The sequence below is a fragment of the Prunus avium genome, chromosome 3 (genome assembly GCF_965620075.1).
Source record: "Prunus avium chromosome 3, drPruAviu1.hap1.1, whole genome shotgun sequence".
Classification (NCBI taxonomy): Eukaryota; Viridiplantae; Streptophyta; class Magnoliopsida; order Rosales; family Rosaceae; genus Prunus; species Prunus avium.
In genome coordinates, this window is record NC_142286.1 from 40,925,154 (window position 1) to 40,952,663 (window position 27,510).

The following is a 27,510-nucleotide window of genomic DNA, read 5'->3' on the forward strand; positions in this document are numbered from 1 at the left end:
AATCATGAATTTCTGTAAACCATACAACATGCCTTGCGGCAAGTAGGCATCATTTCATGATCACCTTTTTTCACATAGCTCGTATCCCCATCTCAAGCTGCTCCTATTTTGAGTTATCTTATATATCCCTGCAAAAATTTTAGAATAATCATCCTATATTGCTTTGTTCCTGTCAAAATTGGGCAAGATACTGTACAGTATATTAGATTGAGTAATATATGTATGGGAACATAGCTCAAATAACAGGCCCAAATTTGGCAATCCTGAAAAGATGCGATCGCTTTACAACTGCAACAGGTGGTGCCAACCATCATCAACGGTTCATAAGGCCCCAGTAGCTCTTAATGTTGCAGGCTCAATCAGATGAACATGGCATAACTAAATTTGTGCAGTAATCAAGTCAAATTTGGAACATTGCGGTGGCTATCAGCAAATTCACGAACCAAACGCTTCAGAACGCGCCCACCTTTCCCTTGCATGTGACCATAACTATTAAGTCCTCCATCACAGCTCCTGCTCTCGATATAATCTGAAGCTGCACCAGCAAGGGCCTTAGACCAAACCGGCACTAAAGTTTCAACTTCCCCTTGCTTTAGGTATTCGGCAGGAAGAGCCTGAACCTGCTGTAACTGAAATATTTAAAGAGTCTGGCATCTGAAGAAAAATACAAAGTCTAACATCACATAGAAGGAACTCTGGTCACCAATTTTTTTTATATTTATTTATTTGGTGCTTACGTTTCGCATTGGGAAGAATACATTCTAAGTAGAGATAGAAAGACATAGAGAATTTTTCTATGCAGACAGGCATAATTTTGGGTATTAATTCACTAATGCCCACTGAATTTTGACCTATTTCAATTTGCTCTTTTTTTTGGTCGAATTCTCATTTTGGTAGTGAATTTTGTATTATTTTGTCCCTTCAATCTTGAAATTTGTGTTTAATAAGGACAAATTATAACTTCTGTTAACCTTTTAATGAATATTATCATGAGCAAGCCAAGCGACAATTTAATCAGGGATATTTCAATGGCATTTTTCTCACCCCCTACCCTTTCCCACTATTAGTCACGGTTAATTCTTGGAGAGAGAGAGAGAGAGAGAGAGAGAGAGAGAGACCGCTGAATGTAACCATCCATGTAAAGATTCCCAACAAAGAATAGCCTTCCAGGTTGTTCTCTCGCTTAAACTGCATATTGCTGCCAATTGTTGCAAGATAGTTGCACATTTGTGAACCTGCAAGAAGCAATGGCAAATAATTACTAAGCTGCAAAGTTATGTAGGCCATGTACCAGTCAAGGTTAACCAAATTTAACTACCTATGTTCTAGATGTGACAGTAACCTTTTTGTCACCACGTTATTAGGATAAAGTGCGATTCTTCTTAGAAATCAAATGCTCTGAATGGAATTGCATTCATGAAACAAAAAACTGGATGCCCATTCTTAATATGAAATCTTGTGCTCAAAGACAATGAAAGAGTGAAACTTATATTCATCGTAGGTAGTTTCTCCATCACTTTCCTGTGCTTTTTACCAGTGCAAGGATGATATAAAGGATAGATACATATACATTATTTTTACTTGCATACTATTACTTACATAGGTTAAAAACTGAAATATGAGGATATTGTAAATTTACCCGTGACATTGCTGAAACACCAAGCAAAGCATAAATCAGATTTGATACAAGTCCCTCGCCACTATGGGATATGACTTGAATGGCCATTGCACTGAATGATCCTTCAGGGGTACAAGTCATAGAATCCAACAAAGAGGCCAGGCCCACCTCCAAGAAACCTAGTAGGTCCATACAAGTTAGTCAAAAAGCCTCACTTCTGTCACTCAGACACAGGTGAGATCAAGCTCAAGAAACAGCATTATTCTTGTGAAGAGACAAGTGCAGGCAAAAGCTCAGACAAGTAAATAAAATTTACTATAATTACAGTGGTTCATCTTCCACAACTACTATTCTTGTTGTCAAGACAAGGTTAAATGGAAATGGAACTGACTTAAACAATATGATATATACACTTGACCTCAGCTGATGACCACAAAAGACTGACTTCATATCCAACCCAAATCACAATGATGCTGGAGTAAAAGCCATGAAAGAGTAGAAATTTGATGCATTTATAAACATAGAAGAAAGTTTATGATGAGGACATCTTTGTCAAACCCATTAGGGTTTACAAAAGAAAGGGATGGAAGAGGAAGTCATTTAATTTGGTCTTTAAATCTGGCTATTTTTTAGTTTCTAACTTGTTCTCTAAGTTTTCCAGATTTTAGTAGGATTTATAAGTTTCCTATTTTATTTAGGTTAGAATTCCTGTTTTAGCAAGGGATTTTTTTTATCCTATTGTCTCTAGGTTTTAGTTTGCTATAAATACCCCTCTCATGTAATTCATTATGGAGTTGTTGAGATATAAAGAAAAGTTTATTTTCCAGAGATTGGAGACTACTCGGTGTGAAGCCAAACCACTGGAGTGATTCCAGACCTATCCCTTTTATTCTCTTTTCTGTTTTTCCATTGTTTTCGCTTCCGCTAAACTACCTAAATACTCAATTCACCCATATCCTACATCAGTTTATTACCAAAAAAAAAAAAAAAAAAGCTGTGAAGGTAAGCATGTATAAATGTAAGAGTTTCCACCAGTCATACAAAAATCATGAAGCCATGCTCATAGAAGTACGACTGGAATACAAAACGCACATGAAGCAGCATTGCAGCAACTTGTAAATTTTGCTTATTGATGTTAATAGAGTTAAGAGTAAATTAACACTATGTTTGGTATTGGAGAAAAGTGGAGGGAGAAAAAAAGGGGAGGCAGAATAGGAACGGAACATTAATTTTTTTTATTTGGTAGGAGTGACGGGAAACAAAAAATGAAGAGACAAACTCTAGGGTCCTTGAAAAACCAATCCCCCACATTGGAGAGAGATTGGAAGAGGGAACAAGGAAATCTTGTGTCATTCCATTAAATGAGGGTCACATCATAAGAACATGATTTAATGCTCCTTTTCCAGCAATCGAGAACAGGAAAACCTCTCCCCTACATAGGCCTTTTCTTTCTTCGTAGGTTAATACTTTCAAAGAAAACTCTGCACCAAGCCTTAACTGCATATTTGACCCTAAATCACAAACCAATAGAGCACTACAACAGAATGAAAACAATTATTTCTGGTTATGGTAAGTAGAGGTGAAAGACAATATCAGCTTACAAGATAAGTATGACATGGACGCGAGTGCTGCGCCACGATGCATAGCTGTGCAGCATATAGCTGCCTTTTGAAAGGAAATTTCAAGAAGGGTACCAGATGCAGCCACTACTTCCTGAGATGTCAGACGATGTCATATTGATTTACTTCATAAGATATTAAACTCTCGTTTGATCACTTAAATTACAAAACAGAGGAAAAAATCACAAAATGGAAAGTGTACAAAACCTTACGAGTTCCGCGAACATATGTGGATGCAAAATTTGTGTACGCCTCCACTAGATCAGGCTCTTGGTCACATATATATGAAGAATTAAGAGCCATTACCGATGCTGCATGTGTAAATCTCTCCAAAGTGGTGACAAACAAGGGTCCATACTCCTCTTTGTTACCAAATTCTTCAATGACAACAGATGCTGAAATGGTATTGAATATGAAGAGAGAGGAAATAAGTGCTACATGGCACCCAAAAGCAACAACAAAAGAAAGATAAAGAAGGAAAAGCATAACCAACCAAATGTTAGAACCGCTCCCCTAAAGTTGCAACTCCTGTTCCTACTAACTCTCAAAAATGATAACAACGAATCATTCCTCTATCCTTTTTTTTTTCCAGAATGTTTTTTTTACTATCTGTCTGCCTGCCTGCCTGCCTGCCTGCCCATTTGTCTGTCTCTCTCCCTCCCTCCCTCACTCCCAATCTCAGAAATATAATCCACTTCGCGCATAAATAATGGTTCATTAAAAAAGTTAATAGCAAAATTCTAAAACACAAAATTTTGCCTGAAGTATAATATCAAATATCCTACCAGTTCTTATGTAGCATTCATGACTTTGGAATGACACATAATTTGTTGATAAGCAATCTAGTACTTTAGGCAGTAATCTTAAGAAGTGTTGGCCTGCACAATAAGAAAATTCAGTTATTTTGTGCACAAACAAATAAATAAACTTGCACAGACACGTCACAGAGAGATATAAAACACCAATACCTGATGACTGAATTGCTTGTGTAAGAGCTCGGCAAGCTGCTGTGGATAAATTACCGTTCTCCATGTGCTCAGACCAGAAAAGTTTTTCAAGCATGGGCCAAAAAACTTGCAACAGTGCAAGCATACAATCATCTGCAGAAGGTCCACTCTGCATGGATGTTGCAAGATGACTGAATACGGTTCCCATCCTGAAATTAAAAACTAGAGTTTCAAAAGCTAGGGTAGAACAACATAATACATAAATCTGGAAAGAAAACAATGAATTCTCGAGCACATAAGATCAATATAATCCAAGAACAAAACATCCAGTGATCAACATGAAAATTGAAAAATAAAGGAAAAGATCAGTTTGCATTTGCCGGGATATTTTCTTATTTGGGAAATGCAGAACCTTTGCCTCCATACTTATTCTACAATTTTATGATCGTAGGAATGAGCTCAAGAACCAATGAAATTCAATGACTAAATACAGTTTCCTTCCTGAAATCAAACAGAGCTAAAGCTGAAGTAGAACGCAGTACATAGAATTGGAACAGAAACTAAGAAATCTTGAGCACATAAGGTCCAAATAATCTGAGAAGAACAAAACATCCAGCAACCAGCACGAAAACATAAAGAAAGAAGAACGGATCCCCCAACACCTGTCTGCATGTGATGGTTTATTTTTTACTTAGAAAAAATGCAAAACCTTCACCAAACTTTCAATTATCTTGTGTGTTGTACAATTCTATGATCTGATGAATAAGCCAGAGTACCGGTAAATTTCGATGACAAGGAACACCCACAATATTCCCTTCATAACAGAAACAACCTTGCACAGGCTCTAAATAACATGTATACACGAGTAAACAAGTAATCTTGTAGCATACCTGTAAAGTCCTCTTGCACAAGAGTTCAAAATTTGTGTGTATGTAGCAGGATTCTGTCTAAGACAATGGTTATTGTCCTCATCAACCTGAAAGAACATCAAGCCACTACTGCATATCAAACTGAGGGATGTTTATATCAGTAGTAGTAGCTCATTATTTCAGTATATAATTTTAAATGGACATCCTGAACCATGGCACTAGTCCTCTTGCAACCATATGATTTCAATCTAACAAATGAAAGGAAGGAAAAAAGACCAATAGCAGAAAAAGACTTGGAGTAAAAAAGATTCAGGTTGGCTGCTGTTACTGTAGCTCCTTGCTACAGGCTGTCCTTACAACCCCTTGGCCATCTCCTTCGTCCCCGGTGGCTGGCTGAGATGCCAGATTTTGCTTTCAAAGCAGGAGTGAGTGGATCTACTTCAGATGGCCCTTCCACTGGTGAGAAGAGAGCCCGAACACAGGAAATGGCTGATGTTGGTGGATCTGAGTCCCCTGAGCCTCCCCTTGCTCTGCCTCCGTTTTCGATGAGCTTCAAAGATAAGGTATCAGGGGATTTTGGTTTGGCCCAAGATAATTTTGTTTTTGGGGAAGATGATTTTGTAATAAAAAATGGACCAATTCCATCAATTGATTTCTCTGAGAAGGTGAAAGACTGCCTCTACAGACCTTGGCGGACAGCAGTGATTATTAAGCTCATGGGTCGCCCATTGAGCTATACTTTCCTGCGGAATCGTCTCCTTCAACGTTGGGCTCTAAAGGGTCCGATGAGCCTCATCGACCTGGATAATAATTTTTTCATTGTGAAATTCTTATTAGAGGAGGATATGAATTATGTGCTTACTGGAGGACCATGGCAAATTGCTGGCCAGTATTTGGCCACTCAAAGGTGGAAGCCTGGTTTCAATCCTAAAGAGGAACGGATCACCCATATGACTGCTTGGGTTCGGATTAATGGGTTAAATGTGGAATATTTCAGAACAGATATAATGGAAAAAATTGGCAATCTTGTTGGCCAAACTGTGAAAGTGGATGCCCATACCATGAGTCAAGCCAGAGGTAAATTTGCTCGGGTCTGTGTTGAACTTAATCTTGCTAAGCCGCTCACTCCTTTTATAGTTGTTGAAGGGCGTACTTTTGGGGTTGTTTATGAAGGAATTCAATTGGTTTGTTTTGAATGTGGCTGTTATGGGCATGGTAGAGATTCTTGCCCTGTTATCTTACAAACTAAAAAGCAAGAAACTGAATCAACAAATTCTGAATCAGCAAATACTGAAAGCATGAAGGAGAATACAACAGCAGTTTCGGAAATTATTGAGAGTAAGGAGGAGACTACTCCAGTCAAGCAAATTGGTGTGGATAGTTTTAGTCCTGAAAACTTAGTTGCTGAAAACCCAGCTAAGATACACGGCCAATGGATGCTAATGAAGCCAAAGATTTCCACAAAGAAGAATCCTAGTGATCAGGGGCGAGGTGCAGATACTAGAAAGAAAATCTCTAAGCGTGATGGCAATGAACCCAATCTTGGTGCTTCTGGATCCAGGTTTTCTGTGTTGGATAATGGAGATAATAATGATATGGCAGTTGAGGAGCCTGTTGCTGCAATCTCTCCTCCTTCTGCAGACCAAAAGGCAAGCATGAGGAAGCCCAACCGTCCTTTCCAACCAGCAAACTCTAAGTTGAGTGGCTCAGGCAAACAAACCTTGGCTAGTCGAGACCCGAAAGGTTGGATGTCTAAGAAACCCCTCAAAGACATCTCTAACCAAGACACTCTTGGGGGTGATGGCAAGCCACCCAGCTCTGGTACTTGGGGACACCTGAAGAACAATTTTGGAGCTCAGCCTCTTACTGCTGCTGGTCTCAGCTCGGTAGGGATGCAGGTTCCTGGAGCTGATGTTCAGGATGATATTGCAGGTAAATTCTCCTTTAATGTGACAAACCCTTTTACTGGGAACCTTATGGATAAGGGTACCAATCTTTCTGTACATATACCTCCAGACCCTGGGAACAATGTTACCAAATCTTATGAGTCTTCTCCTCCTATGCTATCTTGTGACACTATGGAGATTAGTGAGGAACAATTTTTTCATGATGCTCATGATGTTGGTATGGGGGCTGATCTGCCTGTTGTCAATGATGCTCCCCGTTTGTGTGGAACTCAGCAAGGTGATTGTTAAGGGTTTTCCTTGGTCTGTCCCACCATCTTTTTTTCCAATGATTATTGTCTCTTGGAATGTTAGGGGTGCTGGAAAAACTGAATGTGCTTGTACTATCAAGGATTTAAAGAAGATCTATGCTATTGATGTTCTTGCTGTTTTAGAGCCTAGAATCGGTGGTTCTAGGGCTCTTAATATTGCTAAAAGTTTGGGTTTCTCTTGCTATCATATTGTTGATGCCACTGGTTTCTCAGGAGGAGTCTGGTTGCTTTGGAATGGTCCCTCTGTTTCTTTGCAGGTTATCTCTCATTCCAACCAGACTATCTCAGCCTTGGTAACTATGGATGAAGGTTCTTGGATCCTCACTGTTGTTTATGCTAATCCGTGCCCGGGCATTAGAAAATCTCTCTGGAATTATTTAGATGGTCTGGCTTCTGCTTCTAATCTGCCTTGGTTATTCCTTTGGGATTTTAATGATACTGTGTGTGCTTCTGAAAAATGTGGGGGTCTTCCCAGCTTTGGTGGCCAACACTTCATTGATTGGATTGATCGTAATCATCTGGTTGACTTGGGTTTTTCTGGGCCTAAGTTTACTTGGTGCAACAAGAGGAACTTGGAAAATCTTATATGGAAGAGACTGGACAGAGGTCTTAGTAACACTGCTTGGACTCTTCTTTTTCCTGAGGCCCACCTCTCTCATTTGCCGAAAATTAACTCTGATCACTGCCCAATTTTGGTCAACTTATTCTCTCATCATGTACCTACCAGAGATTCTGCACCGTTCCGTTTCCAAGCCATGTGGTTAAGCCACCCCAATTTTACTGATTTTATTACTGACCTTTGGCAGTCGGGGCAAGGTCATGCAGCCCAAAAAACTGCTAGTCTAGTTGTCCCTTTACATGCCTGGAATAAACATGTGTTTGGTTGTTTATTTCAAAAGAAAAGAAAAATAATGGCTAGACTTGCTGGTATTCAAAGGAACCTCTGTTTGGGTGCTGATACCTTTCTCAGTAAGCTTGAATCTGATTTATTGAAAGAGTACAACACCATTCTTGAACAGGAAGAATTGTTATGGCTCCAGAAATCGAGAAATACTTGGCTTAAGGAAGGGGATAGGAACACCAAATTCTTTCATTTGTCAACTATTATCCGTCGGAGGAGAAACAAACTTGAGGGTTTGAATAACGCTGATGGTGTGTGGATCACTGAAAAATCTGGTATGAAACAAATTATTACTGATTATTTCCAAGACCTTTTCTGTGGAAATACCGAGATTGGTGATTATTCTTTGTTACCGCAATTGTTCCTGAAGCCTGATGAAACTGTTTTGGTGGGGTTGAATGCTCCTGTCTCTGATTTTGAAATAAAAGATAGCTTGTTTACTATTGGTGGCTTAAAAACTCCTGGTCCTGATGGCTTTCCTGCGGTGTTCTATCAAACTTATTGGGACCTTTGTTCTAATGACATTACCTCCCTCATTAAGGATTGTTTTGCTACAGCCTCGCTTCCTGACCAATTGAATTCTACCCTAATTGCCTTGGTCCCTAAAGTTGAAAGACCTGTGACTATGTCTCAACTGAGGCCTATTAGTCTGTGTAACACCCTTTACAAGGTAGTCTCCAAGATCCTCATTGCCAGGCTCAGACCTCTTATGTCCAAATTGGTTAGCCCCACCCAAGTGAGTTTCGTTCCGGGAAGGCAAATTGTTGATAATTTTGTTGTTGCTCAGGAAGTCTTGCATAAATTCAAAATGACGAAAGGAAAAACTGGCTTCATTGCCTGGAAAGTTGATCTCTCCAAGGCTTATGATCGTCTAAGTTGGAGGTTTATCAAAGATGTGTTGTGGGAGATTGGTTTGAGAGGCAGATTCCTTGAGTTGATAATGCAATGTATCAACTCTGTGGATTATAAAGCTATCCTTAATGGTGAATTAACAACTGCTTTCTCTCCTACTTGTGGCATTCGTCAAGGAGATCCTCTTTCTCCCTACATCTTTGTTTTATGCATGGAAAAGCTTTCTCATATCATCCAAAAGAAGATTCATGATCATGACTGGAAGCCTCTTCAGGTTAGTCGGGGTGGACCCTTTATCTCCCACCTTTTCTTTGCTGATGACCTTATTTTGTTTGGTAAAGCTTCCACTAATCAAGCTTTTTTAATGAAGAACTGCTTGGATGAGTTTTGTCATCTCTCTGGCCAAAGGGTGAGCTTTGAAAAGTCTGTTATTTGTCTCTTCTAACGTTTCTGCTGATTTGGCTCATTCTATTGCTACCATTAGTGGGTCCCCCCTTACCGATTGTCTTGGTAAGTACCTTGGAGTTCCTCTTATCCATAAAAGAGTTACTAAAGACACTTATCATGAGATCCTTGATAAAGTCCAGAAAAGGCTCTCTTCCTGGAAGAGTCACACTCTATCCATGGCTGGCAGAATTACCTTAGTGCAATCTGTCACCTCAGCCATCCCTATCTACACTATGCAAACTGCTCAATTGCCTATGTCGGTGTGTAACAAGCTTGACTAGTTGAACCGGAACTTTCTTTGGGGTCATACTGATGATAAGGCCAAGGTTCACTTAGTCAATTGGAAGACTGTTTGTAATCCAAAAGCCACTGGTGGTTTGGGTCTAAAAAGTGCTGCCTTGATGAATAAGGCCTTACTGGCTAAAAATGCTTGGAGACTGCATCAAGATGATCATGGTCTCTGGGCTCAAGTGTTTAAAGCCAAATATCTCAGGAATTGTGATATTCTGGCTGCCAATGATAGCTATACTTCTTGTAGCTCTAGTGCGTGGAGGGGTATCCTCTTTGGTGCTCAGATTATTCCTTATGGTACCAAATGGAGGGTGGGTTCTGGTGATAATATCAGATTCTGGACTGATAATTGGCTTAGCTGTGGGCCTTTGATCCAATATGCTACTATTGACATTTCTGAAGATATGCTCCTTCTTAAGGTTAGTGACTTTTTTGCAGACAACACATGGAATGTTAATTGCTTACTGGAGCGTCTGCCTGCTCATATTGTCCACTTGATCCTTTGTGTGCATGCTGGTTTTCAAGACAGTGGTCCTGATAGATGCATCTGGAATCTCACTACTAATGGTAAGTTTTCTGTTAAAACAGCCTATGACATTTCCACCATTAATGATGATCCTTTGACGTGGTCTTGGAACTTTATTTGGAAGCTTCACATTCCTATTAGAATTAAAACCTTCCTTTGGGTTCTTTGTCATAAGAAACTTCTTACCAATGTTCAAAGACAGAAGAGGGGGATTGGTCAGGACACTTCCTGTCCGAGGTGCTCCTCTCATGTGGAATCCCTTGATCATCTGTTTATTGATTGCACTACTACTCAATTAATTGGGAAGGATTTTTGGGAGGATGTTGAGGCTCCTAATTTCCCAATGGTTGACTTTGATTCTTGGCTTCTTAAAAACTTAAAATCCCACAGAACCTTTCATAGTATTCCTTGGACGTTGGTCTTCACAGTTTATATTTGGTTTGTTTGGAAATGGCGTTGTAAGGTGGTCTTTGAACAGAATTTTTCGACTCCGCCTAACTCTCGTCAAATAATTTTGAATTATGCTATGGACTGGTTTACTGTTTGTAATCATACTCCTGATTCTATTGTGATGCGTCTGGTTCAGTTACATTGGATTGCTCCCAGGCATGGGATCTGTAAAATCAATACTGATGGTAGCAGGAAAACTGAAACGGGTTGTATTGGTGCTGGTGGTATCTTGAGAGACTCCACTGGCAAGTGGTTAAATGGTTTTTCTGTGAATCTTGGGGTTGGGACAATCCTAGAGGCTGAACTGTGGGGTGTTTTTTGGGGCCTCAAGTTGGCTTGGAATATGGGTTTCAGAGTTGTGGAAGTTGAATGTGATGCTAGCTCTGTGGTGGCCCTCCTTCAGAATGCTCCTATGTATGATCATCCTCTTTTTAGTCTTCTAAACTGCTGTCATCTGAAGCTTCATGATGACTGGACTTGCTCTCTTACCCATATCTACCGTGAGCAAAATCGTGCTGCTGATCTTCTGGCTACCAAAAGCTATGATCTCCCTCTTGGACCTCATATTTTTGACTCGGAGCCTGCCTTTCTTAGCACTGTCCTTGCTGCTGATACTAGCAATGTGGCTAGTCCTCGTCTAATTCCCTTATAGTTGTTGTTTCTTTGTTTGGGCGTTTGCCCTCCTTTGCACCAAAAAAAAAAAAGGAAGGAAAAGGAACCATGGCACTATTCACGCTACACTCTGACTGAAAGATCTAGAATTAATTCATTTAGGAAAAAAATTGGTTGAAGATCTACATTTTGCATGGACACAAAATTTTAGGTCTGGCTTTGTATGACTGCTGGAAACCTAAACCCTAGACCTTCAAAATGTATGACTGTTGGAAACCTAATTGAGACCATGTTTACTTAATCAGGAATGGGTATTGGAATTATTCCAATTTCTGCTTCCCCTGTGTTTACCAACATAAGGGTATTAGAATTAATCCAATTCATGACTTCCCTGCGTTTACACACAAGGAATAAAAAATTATCTAGGTTCCATGTTAAAAGAATTACACCAGAATGACAGGCAAGTGATATAACATATAGAAGGTACCAATATATAAAAGAATTACAATTGGTCAAATTATTGGTTGGTAGCATTCTGCTCTACTAGCCTGTAAACGAAATAACGAGAGACCACCTTATTTTTCAATACTTTATGTTTTATAAACCAGAAAAAACTAACTGTTAGTTGAATAGAAAATAACCAAATGATCACACCAAAATGACAGGCAAGTGATATAACATAGGAGGCCCCAAAAAAAAAGAAAACAAAATACTTACAAGTTTCCCAATAGCTTCAAAGCTAGAAGAAAGCAACCTAGCCAATAAGTTGCTCTTTAATTCTTTGTTAGTTATAGAACCAAGGATAAGACTAACAGCACTAACAACTTCTTCCTCATCTTCCATTGGTAACTGTCTCTTCTCCAAACCCTAAAAAAACGAGGACACTATTTACAGGCCAAGGACTGTGAAAGAATGTATGCAAATAAGAGAAAAACCTGGACACCTGTACATGAATTAGCAAAACTTGCAACAATAAGGGACAAATTTTATAAAACAATTGGAAATTGGGAAACCAAAGAAAATCCTTAGCCATCTGATTGGATGGAAGATCATTTATTGTATATGCCTAATTCTGCATATGTAATTTTAACAGTAATAGATATATTGACATAACTAGAATGCATGAGCAAAGCATTCACTTTAATCAGGAAGCAAGAACACAAATCAAATGTGAACCAAAAATTTGTAAAATGAACGTGATTAACATAAATGTTAAGAATGGATTATAGTCAGAATAATTCACCTCTCCTATCCACATCAGAATCTCCAAATTCGAAGCTTCACACATGAATGCAGAAGAATCGTCACAAACCTTACGCAAGGCAGAAGCACAAGAACTCGAGGACAGGGGTTCTGATATTCCAGCAGCAAGAAATAATCTAAAAAGCAAATCAGCCGAGAAAAGGAAATTGTTAATGCAAATATGTTTTAACAAATAAGGCACATATTATATCCTTCTCCACAATGGTTTACCAAAAGACAGTAATGAAGCCGAAAGCACTTGGAAGAAGAGAGTACAAGAAGAAAGGACTTACAGTAAAGGTCTAGCATTTGTTTGGAAAGCAGATATCCACTTCGAATAGGAGCCAACAACATCCGCAAGAGATCTATACACCTGAATTGAAAAAAAAGTCCACAGGACATACAAATCAGTGAGGGAAAACAAACTAAATTATTGAAAACCAAATGTAAACTGCAAATGATGAAGGTGGGGGAATCTTTAACATACAATGCACATGATGCCCTTCAGCTCATCTAAAGGCCTAGTGGACAACACTGTAACCAACTGCATGATGACTGAGAAATCAAAGGTTTGGCCCTCCTGTAGGACTACCTCAGCAACCTGGAATATGAAACTTTTACGTTGAAAATACAAATACTAACCAGAGTAAGTTCAAATCTAAATACTTTTTGAATGGCTGCCAACAATACTAAAAGCAGTTCAGAAAGATTACAAATCAGGAAAACCCATTCATAAACACACACACACGCACACCCACAATAAGTTGTACTTGCCACATTAAGAGCAAACAACTTGGTTTCCACCTCCTTCCAGGGTATTGGTGCATTTGCAGATGCCCAACCAGCAAAGAAAAGCTACAATGGAATAAATAAATAAATAATTAAAACAACTTCCTCAATGGTAGAGAATTATCGAAAAAGAAAAAAAATACAATTCATTTGCAAATATGTATCATGAGCTTGAACATGCATGCAACCTCTACGAACATGTTGACCACATAATATTAGAGCAAATAACAATATTGACAACTGACTAGGATGAAGGTAGCTTCTAAAACATATTGAAATGAACATTAACTGGTAACATAGTGCTCTGAAATGTTATTTTGGACCCAATGTGCAAGTTATTGAATAATACAGTTTTAAGTTTAAAATTTAAAGTTGAATAATAATAGAGTACAAAATAGAAGAGAAACTCTTGGTAATGGCATTTAATATGGGATCACAGAAATTCAGAAACAGCATGCATTGCATTCTAACAGCTCCAGTAATAAGCAAGTTTACTATGCTGCTGTCAATTAAGTTTTGATGGTTTGCGATTCATATTTAAGTCGGTTGGATCCCACAGCTTGGTTAAAACATACATAAGCAAATTCTAAGATGATTACAGAGATTGGGCTGTTCTCTGTGGCACAATATTAAAATTCGAACATTTGATCTGTGAACATGTGAGTTATAATACCATGATTTGGTCATACAAAAAAGAAGCCCTGCACAAAAGATTCCTTCAAGATGAAGATATAGCATCCAGTTTATACTTTAAAGGTGTCCATGAACACAGAATTTTCCTAGATTTGTGACCAAAAAATGTAACAAACAACAATAGTCTGATGCTGCTTTCTAAAATGCAGTTATTTTCTCCATTTATATCTTTTACAACTAGTTATTTATTTTGTGTCAAATCAGAATAAAGACCAAAAAGTGATATACCATAATAACAATAAAACATCTAAGAAATATGAAACATATACAAGCACAAAAAGCATCTAGCTGATAAAAATAGCAGTCTTTTGTTCTATAATGAACATCTGATGTCAAGAACTATTATTTGCAATGATTGCCGCAGCAATTTAAGTCCATGAATGTTGCAGATGTTTGTACCTATTCAGATATAGGGACAAACATTTATTTCAAACACAAATCAAGCACCTTCTGGACAAATGCAGCAGATCTTAAAAGCTGACAAATATCCACCAAAAGTTCAACAAGATTCATTCTAAAGTGGACAAGACCGTCAGGCAGCTCAGGTGTTCCTTGTTCATCATTAAACATAGAATCATCTACCTGTCAAAGACAAAGATTCAATTCGTATATCTCATTTATCATTAGGAATTATCCTATTTACCAGAAGAGTGAAAATGAAAATATAAACGAGAGAGACCAGAATACTGAGCAACCAACTGCTCTTTTGTCATGTCACCAAGAACAGCCTCTGCATATTAATTCTAAAAATTTATTTAGAAGAACCGCTGCATTATACTCGTGAATTTGTATTAAGATCATCGTCCAGTTTGTGTATTCTCGTTCTTTATGATAAAACTTACTAGATCTGTTCAACCAAATGTCTGTTGTTGTCACATGTCAGTGATGTCGTTATTGGGCCACATATCCTGAGTTAATTGACTACTTCTCCTACTTCCTGCAGCAGGAACAATCCTCGATTTTCTTTGCTGCTAAAACATTTTAAATCTAAAAAGCATACACTTCCCGTCCAGGCTCTAACTAATACCTCACTAAAAATAAAATAACCGAATCTACCTTCAGACACTAACAACCTAGTTCCCCTACTTATCACATCCCATAATGGCAACCGCAAGCATAACATCGTATAATAACTAGCCTCCACCAGCTTGACTGACATAGAAGAGGAGCCTTTAGCATGGGCAGTAGTGCTAGAAGCTAGTATTTGATCAGGCACAAAAAGGTTGGTAAATACATAAAAATATAACCTTGACTTGACACAACAAGCTGACAAAGAAACTCATATTTTAATCAGCTTCAAGTTATCATGCCACAACTTGCATATAACAAGGCAGAAAAGCAAAGAAGAAACCTGAGCACGCAACAAAAGCGCATCAAGTAATGCTGAAAATACAGGGAAAAACATGTCTTCCACTTGCTTCCTCTGTTTCGCACCATCCTCATCAAGGCCAAGAATATAGCTTGCAAACCCAGACCTAAGAATATGAAACCCTCACAGTTATCATCATTTAAATTTGATAGAGAGCACCAGAAGCATGATCAATCGGGCATGCTAACATTTTTCACCATAACAGGAAAGTCAATGCAAGTAAAAAGTAGCCATTTTGAAAACACAATGTGGAAGAGCTTGAAGTAGAGGTATTCATCATGACCACTCTCCCATAAGCATATGATAAATTAAATTTAACTAGGAAAAAACGCCAAATAAAACAGAATATTAATCACATTGTGTTTGGATTTTTTTTTTTTGAATAGAAACGTTGTATTGATAATCAAGAGGAAAAAACCTCGATTAAACAATGAAAAGGGAAACTCCAGAACAACTAAAGACAATCTAGCCAGGTATGACTGAAGATAAAACTATACGAATAAAACAAGACTTTAGGTAACATTATCTTAAGACAGCAGCCATGTCTCTCAAGATGATAGAGTAATGATAATCCTTGAACTGCCTAGAACCCGATGCCCAAAGAGAAGCCCAGAATTTAACTCTATCCCATAACTCCTCAGCCCTTACTCCTAAGTGACCCTGAAAGATTCTTCGATTGCGCTCCATCCAAATGTTCCAGAATATAGCGTGAACAAGACAGTCACGCAGGATCCCAGCTCTCTTTCCCTTCCCCAAAACCACGAACTTGATACTAAGGAACTCAAGACACCCCTTAGGAGTCACCCACTCCGCTCCAAGAACCTCCAACATCCTCCACCATAATTTTAGGGAGTACGAACAATGAATGAACAGGTGATCTATGTTTTCTTCATTCATTTTACAAAGAACACACCAAGAAGGGGATAAACACTTCTTTGGATGTCTCCTTTGAATGATGTCGCAAGTATTAACCTTACCATTTGCTGCCAGCCACAAAAAGAATTGAATTTTCGGAGGTGTCTTTGCCTTCCAGATTGAGAGGAAGGGGGGAAAGACATCCCTGGAAGTAGAGAGAAGAAAAGATCTGAAAGACTTGCACGAAAACAAACCCTGCTCCTCGATCTCCCAAGATCTCCGATCCAATCTAGAGCTACTTAATCTCACCTTTCCCAAAATATCCAAAAGTATTACCACTTCTGCAATTTCAGCCTCGGACAAGTTTCTTCTGAAATCAAAGTCCCAATTAAGAGGTAGTTCTTGAGTGTTCACAAAACGGGATATGCTATGATTTGTTTTCCTAGACAAGGAAAAGAGTCTAGGAAACAAATTTTTCAGTATCCCTTCTTTCAACCAAAAGTCCTCCCAGAATCTGATTTTCTCTCCATTTCCAACAGAAAATTTGCAGCAAAGAAGGAAAGAATTATACCCTTTTGAAATTTCTCGCCAAGGATTCCTACATGACACATTAGCTAACTTTTTAGTATCCCACCCGTTGGAGTCGATTCCGTACTTGCTCTTAATGATCCTATGCCATAAGGAATTGGATTCCAGTGGAAATCTCTACAACCACTTAGCTCCGAGGGCTTCATTTCTTTCTCTTAAAGAGCCAATTCCGAGACCACCTGCCTCCTTTGATCTAATCACCCTTTCCCACCTCACCAAGTGGCAATTCTTCCCTTCTTCTATGCCTTCCCATAAAAAATTACGCATCAGTTGTTCCAATTTGGCAGCCACTCCTATAGGCATCTTGAATAATGACATATAATAAGAAGGAATGCTACTCAACACCGCTTGGATTAGCGTTAACCTTCCACCTTTGGATAAACAAGCCCTCTTCCATTTTTGCAGTCTTTTCTCCACCTTGTCCATTACTGGGTTCCAGAAATGAAGAGTTCTTGGGTTTCCTCCAAGAGGAAGACCCAAATACACCATAGGCCAGCAACCTACCTCACAACCCCACCTGTCCGCCATTCTATTTAGTGCTTCGGTATTAAAATTGATCCCAAAGATGCTACTTTTAGCTTTATTAATCTTCGTTCCGGACACATCACAAAACAACTTCAACAGCTCTAGCAGATTTAGCCAATACTCTTCCTTACCATCCAAAAGGAAAATGGTATCGTCCGCAAACTGAAGGTGAGACACTTCCACTTGATCATGCCCAGTTACTATACCATGTACTATGTTACTTTCTGCAGCCCTTTCTATTAATCTGCTTGATACATCACTAACCAAGGTAAATAGGAATGGTATTAGAGTTGGATTTGTATCTAGGCTTCTATCACTTCCATTCAATATATATGTCACTGATTTGTAGAATATTGGCAATATCGGCCAGATATTGGGGATGTCAGCTAAATCTCGAGGATATCATCGAAGAAATAGTTTTACCCTCTCTATTCATACCCTAAACCCTAAACAATTCCAATATATCAAGGTATTGACAGACATTGTCATCCTTGCCACCCCCATCTTACCCGGGGATCCTTTCTCCCTTCTTCCACCCCAACCCATATTCTAGTTCTCAGAAGTTGAAAACCATCAATCTCGTATCTCTAATACGATAAATATATTAACTCTTTTGCTTGGTTGATACAACACTTACCTGGAAGAGTTCATGAATGGAAATTTATCTAAGCAGGGAGTGATTCATAGAATCACTGATTCACTAAGAGCTAATCAACATGGTCGTCCATGATTCTTCAATCATCCTTAGGTTTGCTTTGATCTCAGAATTCGAAACAGATCGCGTATGACTGTAAGTATTTGCAAATTAAATTGAAAGCCTTTGTGTTAGCTGGTACACCAGTACTACAGTCAGGCTGACCAGCTCACTGTCTTCTAGTTTCTTACTCCCCTTAGGTCATAGTATGCTTTTCAGTTATGCCTTTGCGCACGCAAAATTCAACGACCAGATTAAGAATCTATTTTCATCATGTCAATGCAATAGTGTCAAAATCTTAGATCTCTTTACCAAAGTCCAAATCATTTTACACGTAAACAGAGTGGAACAAAAACTTAATAAAAAGTCATAAGCATGCTTCAAGTAATTCCATAATTCAAGTGCAACCAGTTGTTTAAAACTTAGTTGAATTTGGACAAACAACAATTAACCTCTAAACAGATAAATAAAGTTAAGTACCAAAATTGCAAAGTTGAGTCTGCTATCTCCCAGTCTTCACTTGGAAATGTCACGCAGCTGTCAGCATTTTTAAGATGTTAAGATACAAATTTGACATCAGATAAAAAGAATCTGACACCAAGTGCCTAAGATCTGCAAATATTACCCAGATGGACAAGTATTTCAAAGAAGACCTACGGCAACGAAACTGTAACAAATTTTCCATATCATGCAGAAGAAAAAACCCCCATATCTATTGTGATAATTTGGATCAATACTAAGAATTTGGCCTTTCCTGGCCTGATCCTAAGGCTTTGCTATTCAGTATTTACTCATTAACATAATATCTTTCCAAATAAATCTTTAAAAGGTATATCACCTTGTTTGATGAAACATGACAAAGAGTTACTTAAGTTAGAAATTTTAAGGATTGAGATATAACCTTAAAAGTGCATCCGCCAGCGCAACTGCCTCAGCACTTGCTTCTACAATCAGAGATGGTGCCTGGAGTACATTAAACAAATTTTAAAAAAAAGGTAATGATAAAGATGGTTCCAGATAATGATGATAAGTAACAAAATGTACTGCATCTTTATATCATTGAACTATAAAGTCATATCATCCAAGAAAACCGTTCATGCATGCATGAACCATTAAAACCCTGTAGAATGCAGTGTCAATGAATGTAAGACTTTATATCAATACTTACAGCCTGCCCAATCTCTGACAATAAGCAAGCAAGACCGCCTACTACTTTCTCATCACTATTACTAAGAGCTGGCATAAGTAGTACTTCTTTAAGAAAATGCACCCTGCACAACAAAACATGGGGCAGCCCCTACAGAAGAAAGAAGAGGTGTTTATAGGATTATTCATTCAACAGATTGCAGTATAAGTGCAGAGAGTGCAAGGCATACATGTAGAAACACATGCAAATTGGATCGAACAATTGTTGGCATCAAACTGTCTCAATATTAAGCAAACAAAAAAAATATACAAGTATTAATTAAAGGAATTAGCATACCTCATGTCGACTCACAAGCTCAACAAGAACTTCTATTGCCAGATCAAATGAAGATGACACCTATCACCAACAACGCAGAAATAGATCAATTATGCAACTCCAATCAATTTTAAATATTAAATAACAAGAGTAATTGAAATTATATAAATTACCTGCAGAGAATTAAAAACAAAGTTAAGAAGCGGATGTGCTGGTAATAATCCATGGGGAATCTCCGAAAAGCACCCAGCCCGAACCTGAATATAATAATAATCAATGGGGCATCAACAGTTTTTTATTTGATGGCAGTAAAAACATGCATATAATTTTTTCGAATTGGTCATTAGAAGAATTGGATGATTAAATCATACCCAACTCAGTAAGCAACGCAGAATTTTTCTGTTCCTTTCATGTAGTTGTACACCACCATCAAACCCTTTCTCAGATTGTTGCAGTAGGAACTCAAGAACCATAGGTGTATGCGAGAGAAGCTGCATAAAAGAGAAGTGAGGCAATAGAAAGAGAAATATGAAGATAGAGAATAGAAGAGGAGAAGAGACAGGCAAATGTAGAAATATAGCTGCATTAAATGGAAAGAATCTCCTACACCTCTTGGCCATACTGGCTTCTGTCAGCTGAACTTATTTTGGAGTCAGTATTTTGGTTGTCTAAAACTTCTTCGGGTAAAACAGTAAGCATCTCCAGAACAGCAACATTGCCATCAACCTGGGTCTGCAGATTCTGGAGACTATAAAAGAGTTGCTCAACAGGCTTTCCATGCTCAGCAGCTCGCAGTATAAGTGCAGAGAGTGCAAGGCATATTTGTGTCAAAAGCTATCACAAACAATCAAAAAACTCATTAGAAGAACTTTATTTCCGACCATAAATGTAGTAACAAAGTAAAAGTACAATATAAGATTTGTCTTTTGTTCCAGTCATATAAAACAGAGCCTGCTGTTGCCAGCAATTTAAGGTAAAAAAACAGTAAAACCACAGTACCAGATAGTCACAATCATCAACATTATAGCCTGCATATAGCAACCAACAGAGCTACTGAAGCATCAGAAGCTTTCTAAAAATGGGTTAAAGTTAAAGAACCTGGTGAGGGCCTGAACTAAATCTTTTAGCAGCCACAAGAAGGGCATTTAGCAAAGCATCTTTAGCTCCTGACTGCAAATAACAGCCCTCATTTTGGATCTGTAATGTGACATTACGATAAGCAATATGGTTGTATATGGCAGCACTTTTGAAAAATAGGCATTCAATAATCCAAACAAATACATGACTTTCAAGTTTCAATTGATGCTTATAGCACAAGATTCAAGCAAAGCACAGTAGTGTCTTAGGTTTCACACAGGTGTCAAAAGCCCTGATAAAGAAAGATGGTTGCGGTGGGTAGACAGAGCCTAAAGATACTGATATTTTTCAAGCAGACAGTTCTTCTGATAGCTTCTTCCCTAGAACATTTTGTATAGTCATCCAACAGATATATCAACGTTAACAAGAAGTACCAAAAACATAAAATAAATTATCCACCACTGTTTCCCGCTCCAGCTTTTACACACTCAAACGATTATCCAGGTAAATTGTCCACCAATTTTCATAAAAAAGTTTTCACAAGTGCTTCAAATAACATGAGAATGTATTTTCATTAACTCCTGAAACATGCTGAATGCCTCTACAGCAAAATACAAGATAAAAACATCAAAAAAATAAATTTGAACAAAGATGAAAAATAAATTTTATGTTTAATCAGTTGATTTGTTCGTGAATGATAGAGAATGCCGCAAAGTAACACGCCCAAGTGGCCGCAGAGATGCGGTGAAATAAGTCTCGATACACCACTAAGTTGCAGTTCCTTTCCTTATTTATCGACTCCGAATGAAGCAAATGATAAACTGAAGCAAGCTAACTAATAAACATCATGAGAGAAGAGGACGAGGAAGATACCTTTCGTTTAAGAATCTGGGCAGCGAAGAACTCAACCTCGTAATCGGAGACGAATGAGTGGTGAAAATCGGAGGTGAGGATGGAGGTGGCGACCTCCCAAGCGGCGTCGGTCTGCTGAAACTGAACCAGCCATTGATTTGCTGCCACACGGTTGCACGACTCTGTATCGTGATTCAGGACGTGAACCGCCTGCGCCACCTTCATTTGCAATTCCATTTTCCCTCCTCTTTTAATCTAACCTAATTACTGATAATACTAATCCAATAATAATTCTAAGATACGAACGTATGGAAGTGAATCATCGAAAGCGAATCACCAGAGAACGACGCCTGTAAGTCAATCGGTCATTTACCCCGCTTGAGATTTTTTCCAAGCATTCCGCTTCCATCTGACGGCTGCTAACGACCCATTTGCCATAGTTCTGAGCTGTGGGTTTTCTGGTAGGGTGACAGGCCAGTAGTCCGTTCGTACCCCCGAGGCCTCACACGCACCATTGGGTCGCGGCCCAAACCCCAAAACCAATTTAAGGCTCTATTGTAAGGCCATTCGGCGGGAGAATGTTTTTTTAAAATATTTTTAGAGAATGAAAATAAGAAAATAAATTTGCATTTTTAGGAATTGAAAATGTGTCAGGTAGATTAATTAGAAAACATCTTTAGAAAATAAAAACAATGAAAACGTGTTTGGTAGTACAATTTAAAAATAATAATATGTGAGGTATTTTTCAAGTGTATTTTTGCTAATTTATGTTCTAAAAAGATATTTTAAAAAATGTATAATTAAACAAACAAAAAAATTAAAAATATATTTATTTATTTTATTTATCTATTTTTTCCCTTTATTTTTCTTTTTTCTCCTCCTTTCTTTCTTCCTCTTCTCAATCTCTCTCTCTCTCTCTCTCCCCAACACTGTCTCAACTTTCAAACAGGCAATTCGTCGCCGTCCAGTCATGGTGACCGATGCCATCACCCCCAAACTCCTCCTCTCTTCCTCCTCGACCTAACCCACCCATCGATCGAGACTCGAGAACCCATTTGCCATAGCTCTGCGCTGTGGGTTTTCTGGTAGGGTGACAGGCCAGTAGTCCGTCCGTATCCCCGAGGCCTCACACGCACCATTGGGTCGCGCCCCAAACCCCAAAACCAATTTAGGGCTCTATGGTAAGGCCCATTCGGCAACGTTTTCGGAGAATGTTTTCTTAAAATATTTTCAGAGAATGAAAACAAGAAAACAAATTTGCATTTTTAGGAATTGAAAATGCATCTGGTAGATTAATTAGAAAACATCTTCAGAAAATAAAAACAATGAAAATGTGTTTGGTATTAGTAGAATCCCCAATCTAGCTCACGAGACAAACTGGTATTGTTGAACTGGTTCAGTTCGATTCATTTATGTTTTAGCAGACCTTTTCTGTCCCATTGAATCCTCAATCTCTAATTTAAATTCTCAGATTTTTTCCCATCAAATTGACCACTCCTAGCCTTTGAATCAGCCAACCCTAGCTCACGATACAGACTGGTATAGTTCAACCAGTTCAGTTTGTTTCATTTATGTTTTAGCAGATATTTTTTGTTCCCTTGAATCCTCAATCTCAAATTTGAATTCTCATATTTTTTTCCCCATCAAATTAACCACTCCTAGCCTCTGAATCAGCCAACCCTAGCGCACGATATAGAATTGTGTTGTCGAACTGGTTCAGTTCGTTTCATTTATATTTTAGCAGATTTTAACTATCCTTTTGAATCCTCGATCTGTAATTTGAATTCCCATATTTTTTCCCACCAAATTGACCACTCGTAGGATTTGTATCAGCCAACCCCAGCTCACTATATGGACTGGTATCGCTGAACCGGTTCAGCTTTGTTTTTGCAGATCTTTTCTATCCTTTCGAATCCTCAGTTTCTAATTTGAATTCTCACATTTTTTTCCCATCAAATTGACCACTCCTAGCATTTGTAGCAGCCAATCCTAGCTCACTGTACAGACCGGTATAGCTGAATCGGTTCAGTTTTGTTTTTGCAGATCTTTTCTATCATTTCGAATCCTCAATCTCTAATTTGAATTCTCATATTTTTTCCCATCAAATTGACCACTCGTAGCATTTGTATCAGCCAACCCTAGCTCACCGTACGGACTGGTATAGCTGAACCAGTTCAGTTCTATTTTTGCAGATCTTTTCTATCCTTTTGAATCCTCAATCTCTAATTTGAATTCTCATATTTTTTCCCATCAAATTGACCACTCATAGCATTTGTAACAGCCAACCCTAGCTCATTGTATGGACTGGTATAACTGAACCGGTGCAGTTATGTTTTTCCAGAGCTTTTCAATCCTTTTGAATCCTCAATCTCTAATTTGAATTCTTATATTTTTTTCCCATCAAATTGACCACTAATAGCATTTGTATTAGCTAACCCTAGCTCACTGTACTTACTGGTGTAGCTGAACCGGTTTGGTTGTGTTTTTGCAAATCTTTTCTATCCTTTTGAATCCTCAAACTCTAATTTGAATTCTCATATTTTTTTCCCATCAAATTAACCACAACTAGCATTTGTAACAGCCAACACTAGCTCACTGTACGGACTCGTATAGCTGAACCGGTTCAGTTTTGTTTTTGCAGATCTTTTCCGTCCCCTTGAATCCTCAATCTCTAATTTTGAATTCTCAAATTTTTTCCCATCAAATTGACCACTCCTAGCATTTGTAACAGCAAACCCTAGTTCGCTGTACAGATTGGTATAGCTGAACCGGTTCAATTTTGTTTTTGTAGATCTATTCTAACATTTTGAATCCTTCGTCTCTAATTTGAATTCTCATATATTTTCCCATTAAATTGACCACTCCTAGTGTTTGTAACAGCCAACCCTAGCTCACTGTACGGACTGGTATAGACGAATCGGTTCAGTTATGTTTTTGCAGACCTTTTTTTATCCTTTTGAATACTCAATCTGTAATTTGAAATTCTCATATTTTTTTCCCACCAAATTGACAACTCATAGCATTTGTATTTGCTAACCCTAGCTCAATGTACGGATCGGTATAGCTGAACCGATTCAGTTTTGTTTTTGCAGACCTTTTCTATCCTTTTGAATCCACAATCTGTAATTTGAATTCTCACATTTTTTCCCATCAAATTGACCACTCCTAGCATTTGTAGCATCCAATCCTAGCTCACTGTATGGACTGGTATAGCTGAATCGGTTCAGTTTTGTTTTTGCAGATCTTTTCAATCCTTTTGAATCCTCAATCTCTTATTTGAATTCTTATATTTTCTCCCACCAAATTGACCACTCGTAGCATTTGTAACAACCAACCCTAGCTCGCTGTACGGACTGGTATAGCTGAACCGGTTCAGTTTTGTTTTTGCAGATCTTTTCGGTCCCCTTGAATCCTCAATCTCTAAATTGAATTCTAATATTTTTTCCCATCAAATTGACCACTCCAAGCATTTGTAACAGCTAATCCAAGCTCACTGTACGGACTGGTATAGCTGAACCGGTTCAGTTATGTTTTGGCAGACCTTTACTATCCTTCTGAATCCTCGATCTGTAATTTGAATTCCCATATTTTTTTCCCACCAAATTGACCACTCGTAGGATTTGTATCATCCAACCCCAGCTCACTATACGGACTGGTATCGCTGAACCGGTTCAGCTTTGTTTTTGCAGATCTTTTCTATCCTTTCGAATCCTCAGTCTCTAATTTGAATTCTCACATTTTTTCCAATCAAATTGACCACTCCTAGGATTTGTAGCAGCCAATCCTAGCTCACAGTACGGACCGGTATTGCAGAACCGGTTCAGTTTTGTTTTTGCAGATCTTTTCTATTATTTCGAATCCTCAATCTCTAATTTGAATTCCCTTATTTTTTCCCACCAAATTGACCACATGTAGCATTTGTAACAACCAACCCTAGCTCGCTGTACGGACTGGTGTAGCTGAACCGGTTCAGTTTTGTTTTTGTAGATCTTTTCGGTCCCCTTGAATCCTGAATCTCTAATTTGAATTCTAATATTTTTTCCCATCAAATTGACCACTCCTAGCATTTGTAACAGCCAACCCTAGCTCACTGTACAGACAGGTATAGTTGAACCGGTGCAGTTTTGTTTTTGTAGATCTTTTCTACCATTTTGAATCCCCAATCTCTAATTTGAATTCTCATCTTTTTTCCGATCAAAATGACCACTCGTAGCCTTTGAATCGGCCAACCTTAGCGCACTGGACATACTGTATTAGCTGAACCGGTTTAGTTTTGTTTTGGCAAATCTTTTCTATCATTTTGAATCCCCAATCTCTAATTTGAATCCTGATATTTTTTCCCATTAAATTGACCACATGTAGCACCTGTATCAGCCAACCCTAGCTCACTGTACGGACTGGGTTAGCTGAACCGATTCAGTCTTGTTTTTGCAGATCTGTTCTACCCTTTTGAATCCTCAATCTCTAATTTGAATTCACATCTTTTTTCCAACCAAATTGACTACTCGTAGCCTTTGAATCGGCCAAGCCTAGCGCACTGTACGGACTGGTGTAGCTGAAAACGGTTCGGTTATGTTTTCGCATAACTTTTCTATCCTTTTGTGTCCTCAATCTCTAATTTGAATTCTCATAATTTGTTCCCATCAAATTGAACACTCCTAGCATTTGTATCGGCCAACCCTAGCTCACTGTACGGACTGGTGTAGCAGAACCGGTTCGGTTATGTTTTTGCGGATCTTTTTTATCCTTCTAAATCCTTAATCTCTACTTTGAATTCTCATATTTTATCCCATCAGATTGACCACTCCTAGCATTTGTATCAGCCAACCCTACCTCACTGTTCGGACTGGTATAGCTGAATCGGTTCAATTTTGTTTTTCCAGATCTATTCTATCCTTTTGAATCCTTCGTCTCTAAATTGAATTCTCATATATTTTCCCATCAAATTGACCACTCCAAGCGTTTGTAACCGCCAACCCTAGGTCACAGTACGGACCGGGTTAGCTGAACCGGTTCAGTCTTGTTTTTGCAGATCTTTTCAACCCTTTTGAATCGTCAATCTCTAATATGAACTCTCATCTTTTTTCAATCAAATTGACCACTCGTAGCCTTTGAATCAGCTAACCCCAGCGCACTGTACGGACTGGGTTAGCTGAACCGGATTGATTTTGTTTTTGCAGATCTTTTCTACCCTTTTGAATCCTCAATCTCTAATTTGAATTCTCATTTTTTTTCCCATCAAATTGACCACTTCTAGCACTTGTATCAGCCAACCCTAGCTCACTGTACGGACTGGGTCAGCGGAAAAGGTTCAATCTTGTTTTTCCAGATCTTTTCTATCCTTTTGAATCCTCAATCTCTAATTTGAATTCTCATCTTTTTTCCCATCAAATTGACCACTTCTAGCACTTGTATCAGCCAACCCCAGCTCATTGTACATACTGGGTTAGCTAAACCGGTTCACCCTTGTTTTTGCAGATCTTTTCTACCATTTCGAATCCTCAATCTCTAATTTGAATTCTCATCTTTTTTCCCATCAAATTGACCACTTCTAGCACTTGTATCAGCCAACCCTAACTCACTGTACGGATTGGGTTGGCTGAACCGGTTCAGTCTTGTTTTTCCAGATTTTTCTATCCTTTTGAATCCTAAATCTCTAATTTGAATTTTCATCTTTTTTCCAATCAAATTGACCACTTGTAGCCTTTGAATCGGCCAACCCTAGCGAACTGGAAGGACCGTTTTAGTTGAACCGATTAAGTTTTGTTTTGGCAGATCTTTTCTATCCTGTTGAATCCCCAATCTCTAATTTGAATCCTGATATTTTTTCCCATTAAATTGACCACATGTAGCACTTGTATTAGCCAACCCTAGCTCGCTGTACGTACTGAGTTAGCTGAACCGGTTCAGTCTTGTTCTTGTAGATCTTTTCTTCCTTTTTGAATCCTCAATCACTAATTTGAATTGTCAACTTTTTTCTAATCAAATTGACCGCTCGTAGCGTTTGAATCGGCCAA

At 38.4% G+C, this 27,510-nt stretch overlaps 1 protein-coding gene across 6 annotated transcripts; it reads right to left on the reverse strand.

Annotated features, from left to right (window-relative positions):
• Positions 1–188: 188 nt before the first annotated feature.
• Positions 189–21,982, reverse strand: LOC110764320 (ARM repeat superfamily protein). 6 transcript variants are annotated; one of them, XM_021967254.2, is made up of 24 exons: positions 21,515–21,980; positions 20,663–20,761; positions 20,174–20,398; positions 19,936–20,055; positions 19,738–19,821; positions 19,586–19,645; positions 19,271–19,399; positions 19,004–19,065; positions 18,583–18,639; positions 15,423–15,546; positions 14,519–14,653; positions 13,367–13,444; positions 13,077–13,190; positions 12,883–12,962; positions 12,591–12,726; positions 12,065–12,214; positions 5,075–5,160; positions 4,206–4,393; positions 4,023–4,115; positions 3,445–3,632; positions 3,220–3,331; positions 1,640–1,797; positions 1,119–1,235; positions 189–623 (listed from the first exon to the last, which is right to left on the reverse strand). In XM_021967254.2, exons 1-24 carry the CDS (start codon positions 21,728–21,730, stop codon positions 396–398), a joined length of 3,039 nt encoding a protein of 1,012 aa, XP_021822946.1. In that variant the 5' UTR covers positions 21,731–21,980; the 3' UTR covers positions 189–395. The 6 variants fall into 6 exon arrangements, 5 of the variants coding, with proteins under 5 accessions (XP_021822946.1, XP_021822944.1, XP_021822945.1 ...); XM_021967252.2 differs by having other exon boundaries at positions 13,364–13,444; positions 21,515–21,979; XM_021967253.2 differs by having other exon boundaries at positions 189–620; positions 13,364–13,444; positions 21,515–21,978.
• Between the last annotated feature and the right edge of the window lie 5,528 nt (positions 21,983–27,510).

Coding starts and splice junctions, on each gene's coding strand:
- LOC110764320 (XM_021967252.2), bottom strand. CDS start 21,730: ATGGAATTGCAAATGAAGGTGGCGCAGGCGGTTCACGTCCTGAATCAC. Junction 19,822..19,935: donor TGCGTTGCTTACTGAGTTGG/GTATGATTTAAT, acceptor TATTATATTCAG/GTTCGGGCTGGGTGCTTTTC. Junction 3,332..3,444: donor ATGTTCGCGGAACTCGTAAG/GTTTTGTACACT, acceptor CTGACATCTCAG/GAAGTAGTGGCTGCATCTGG.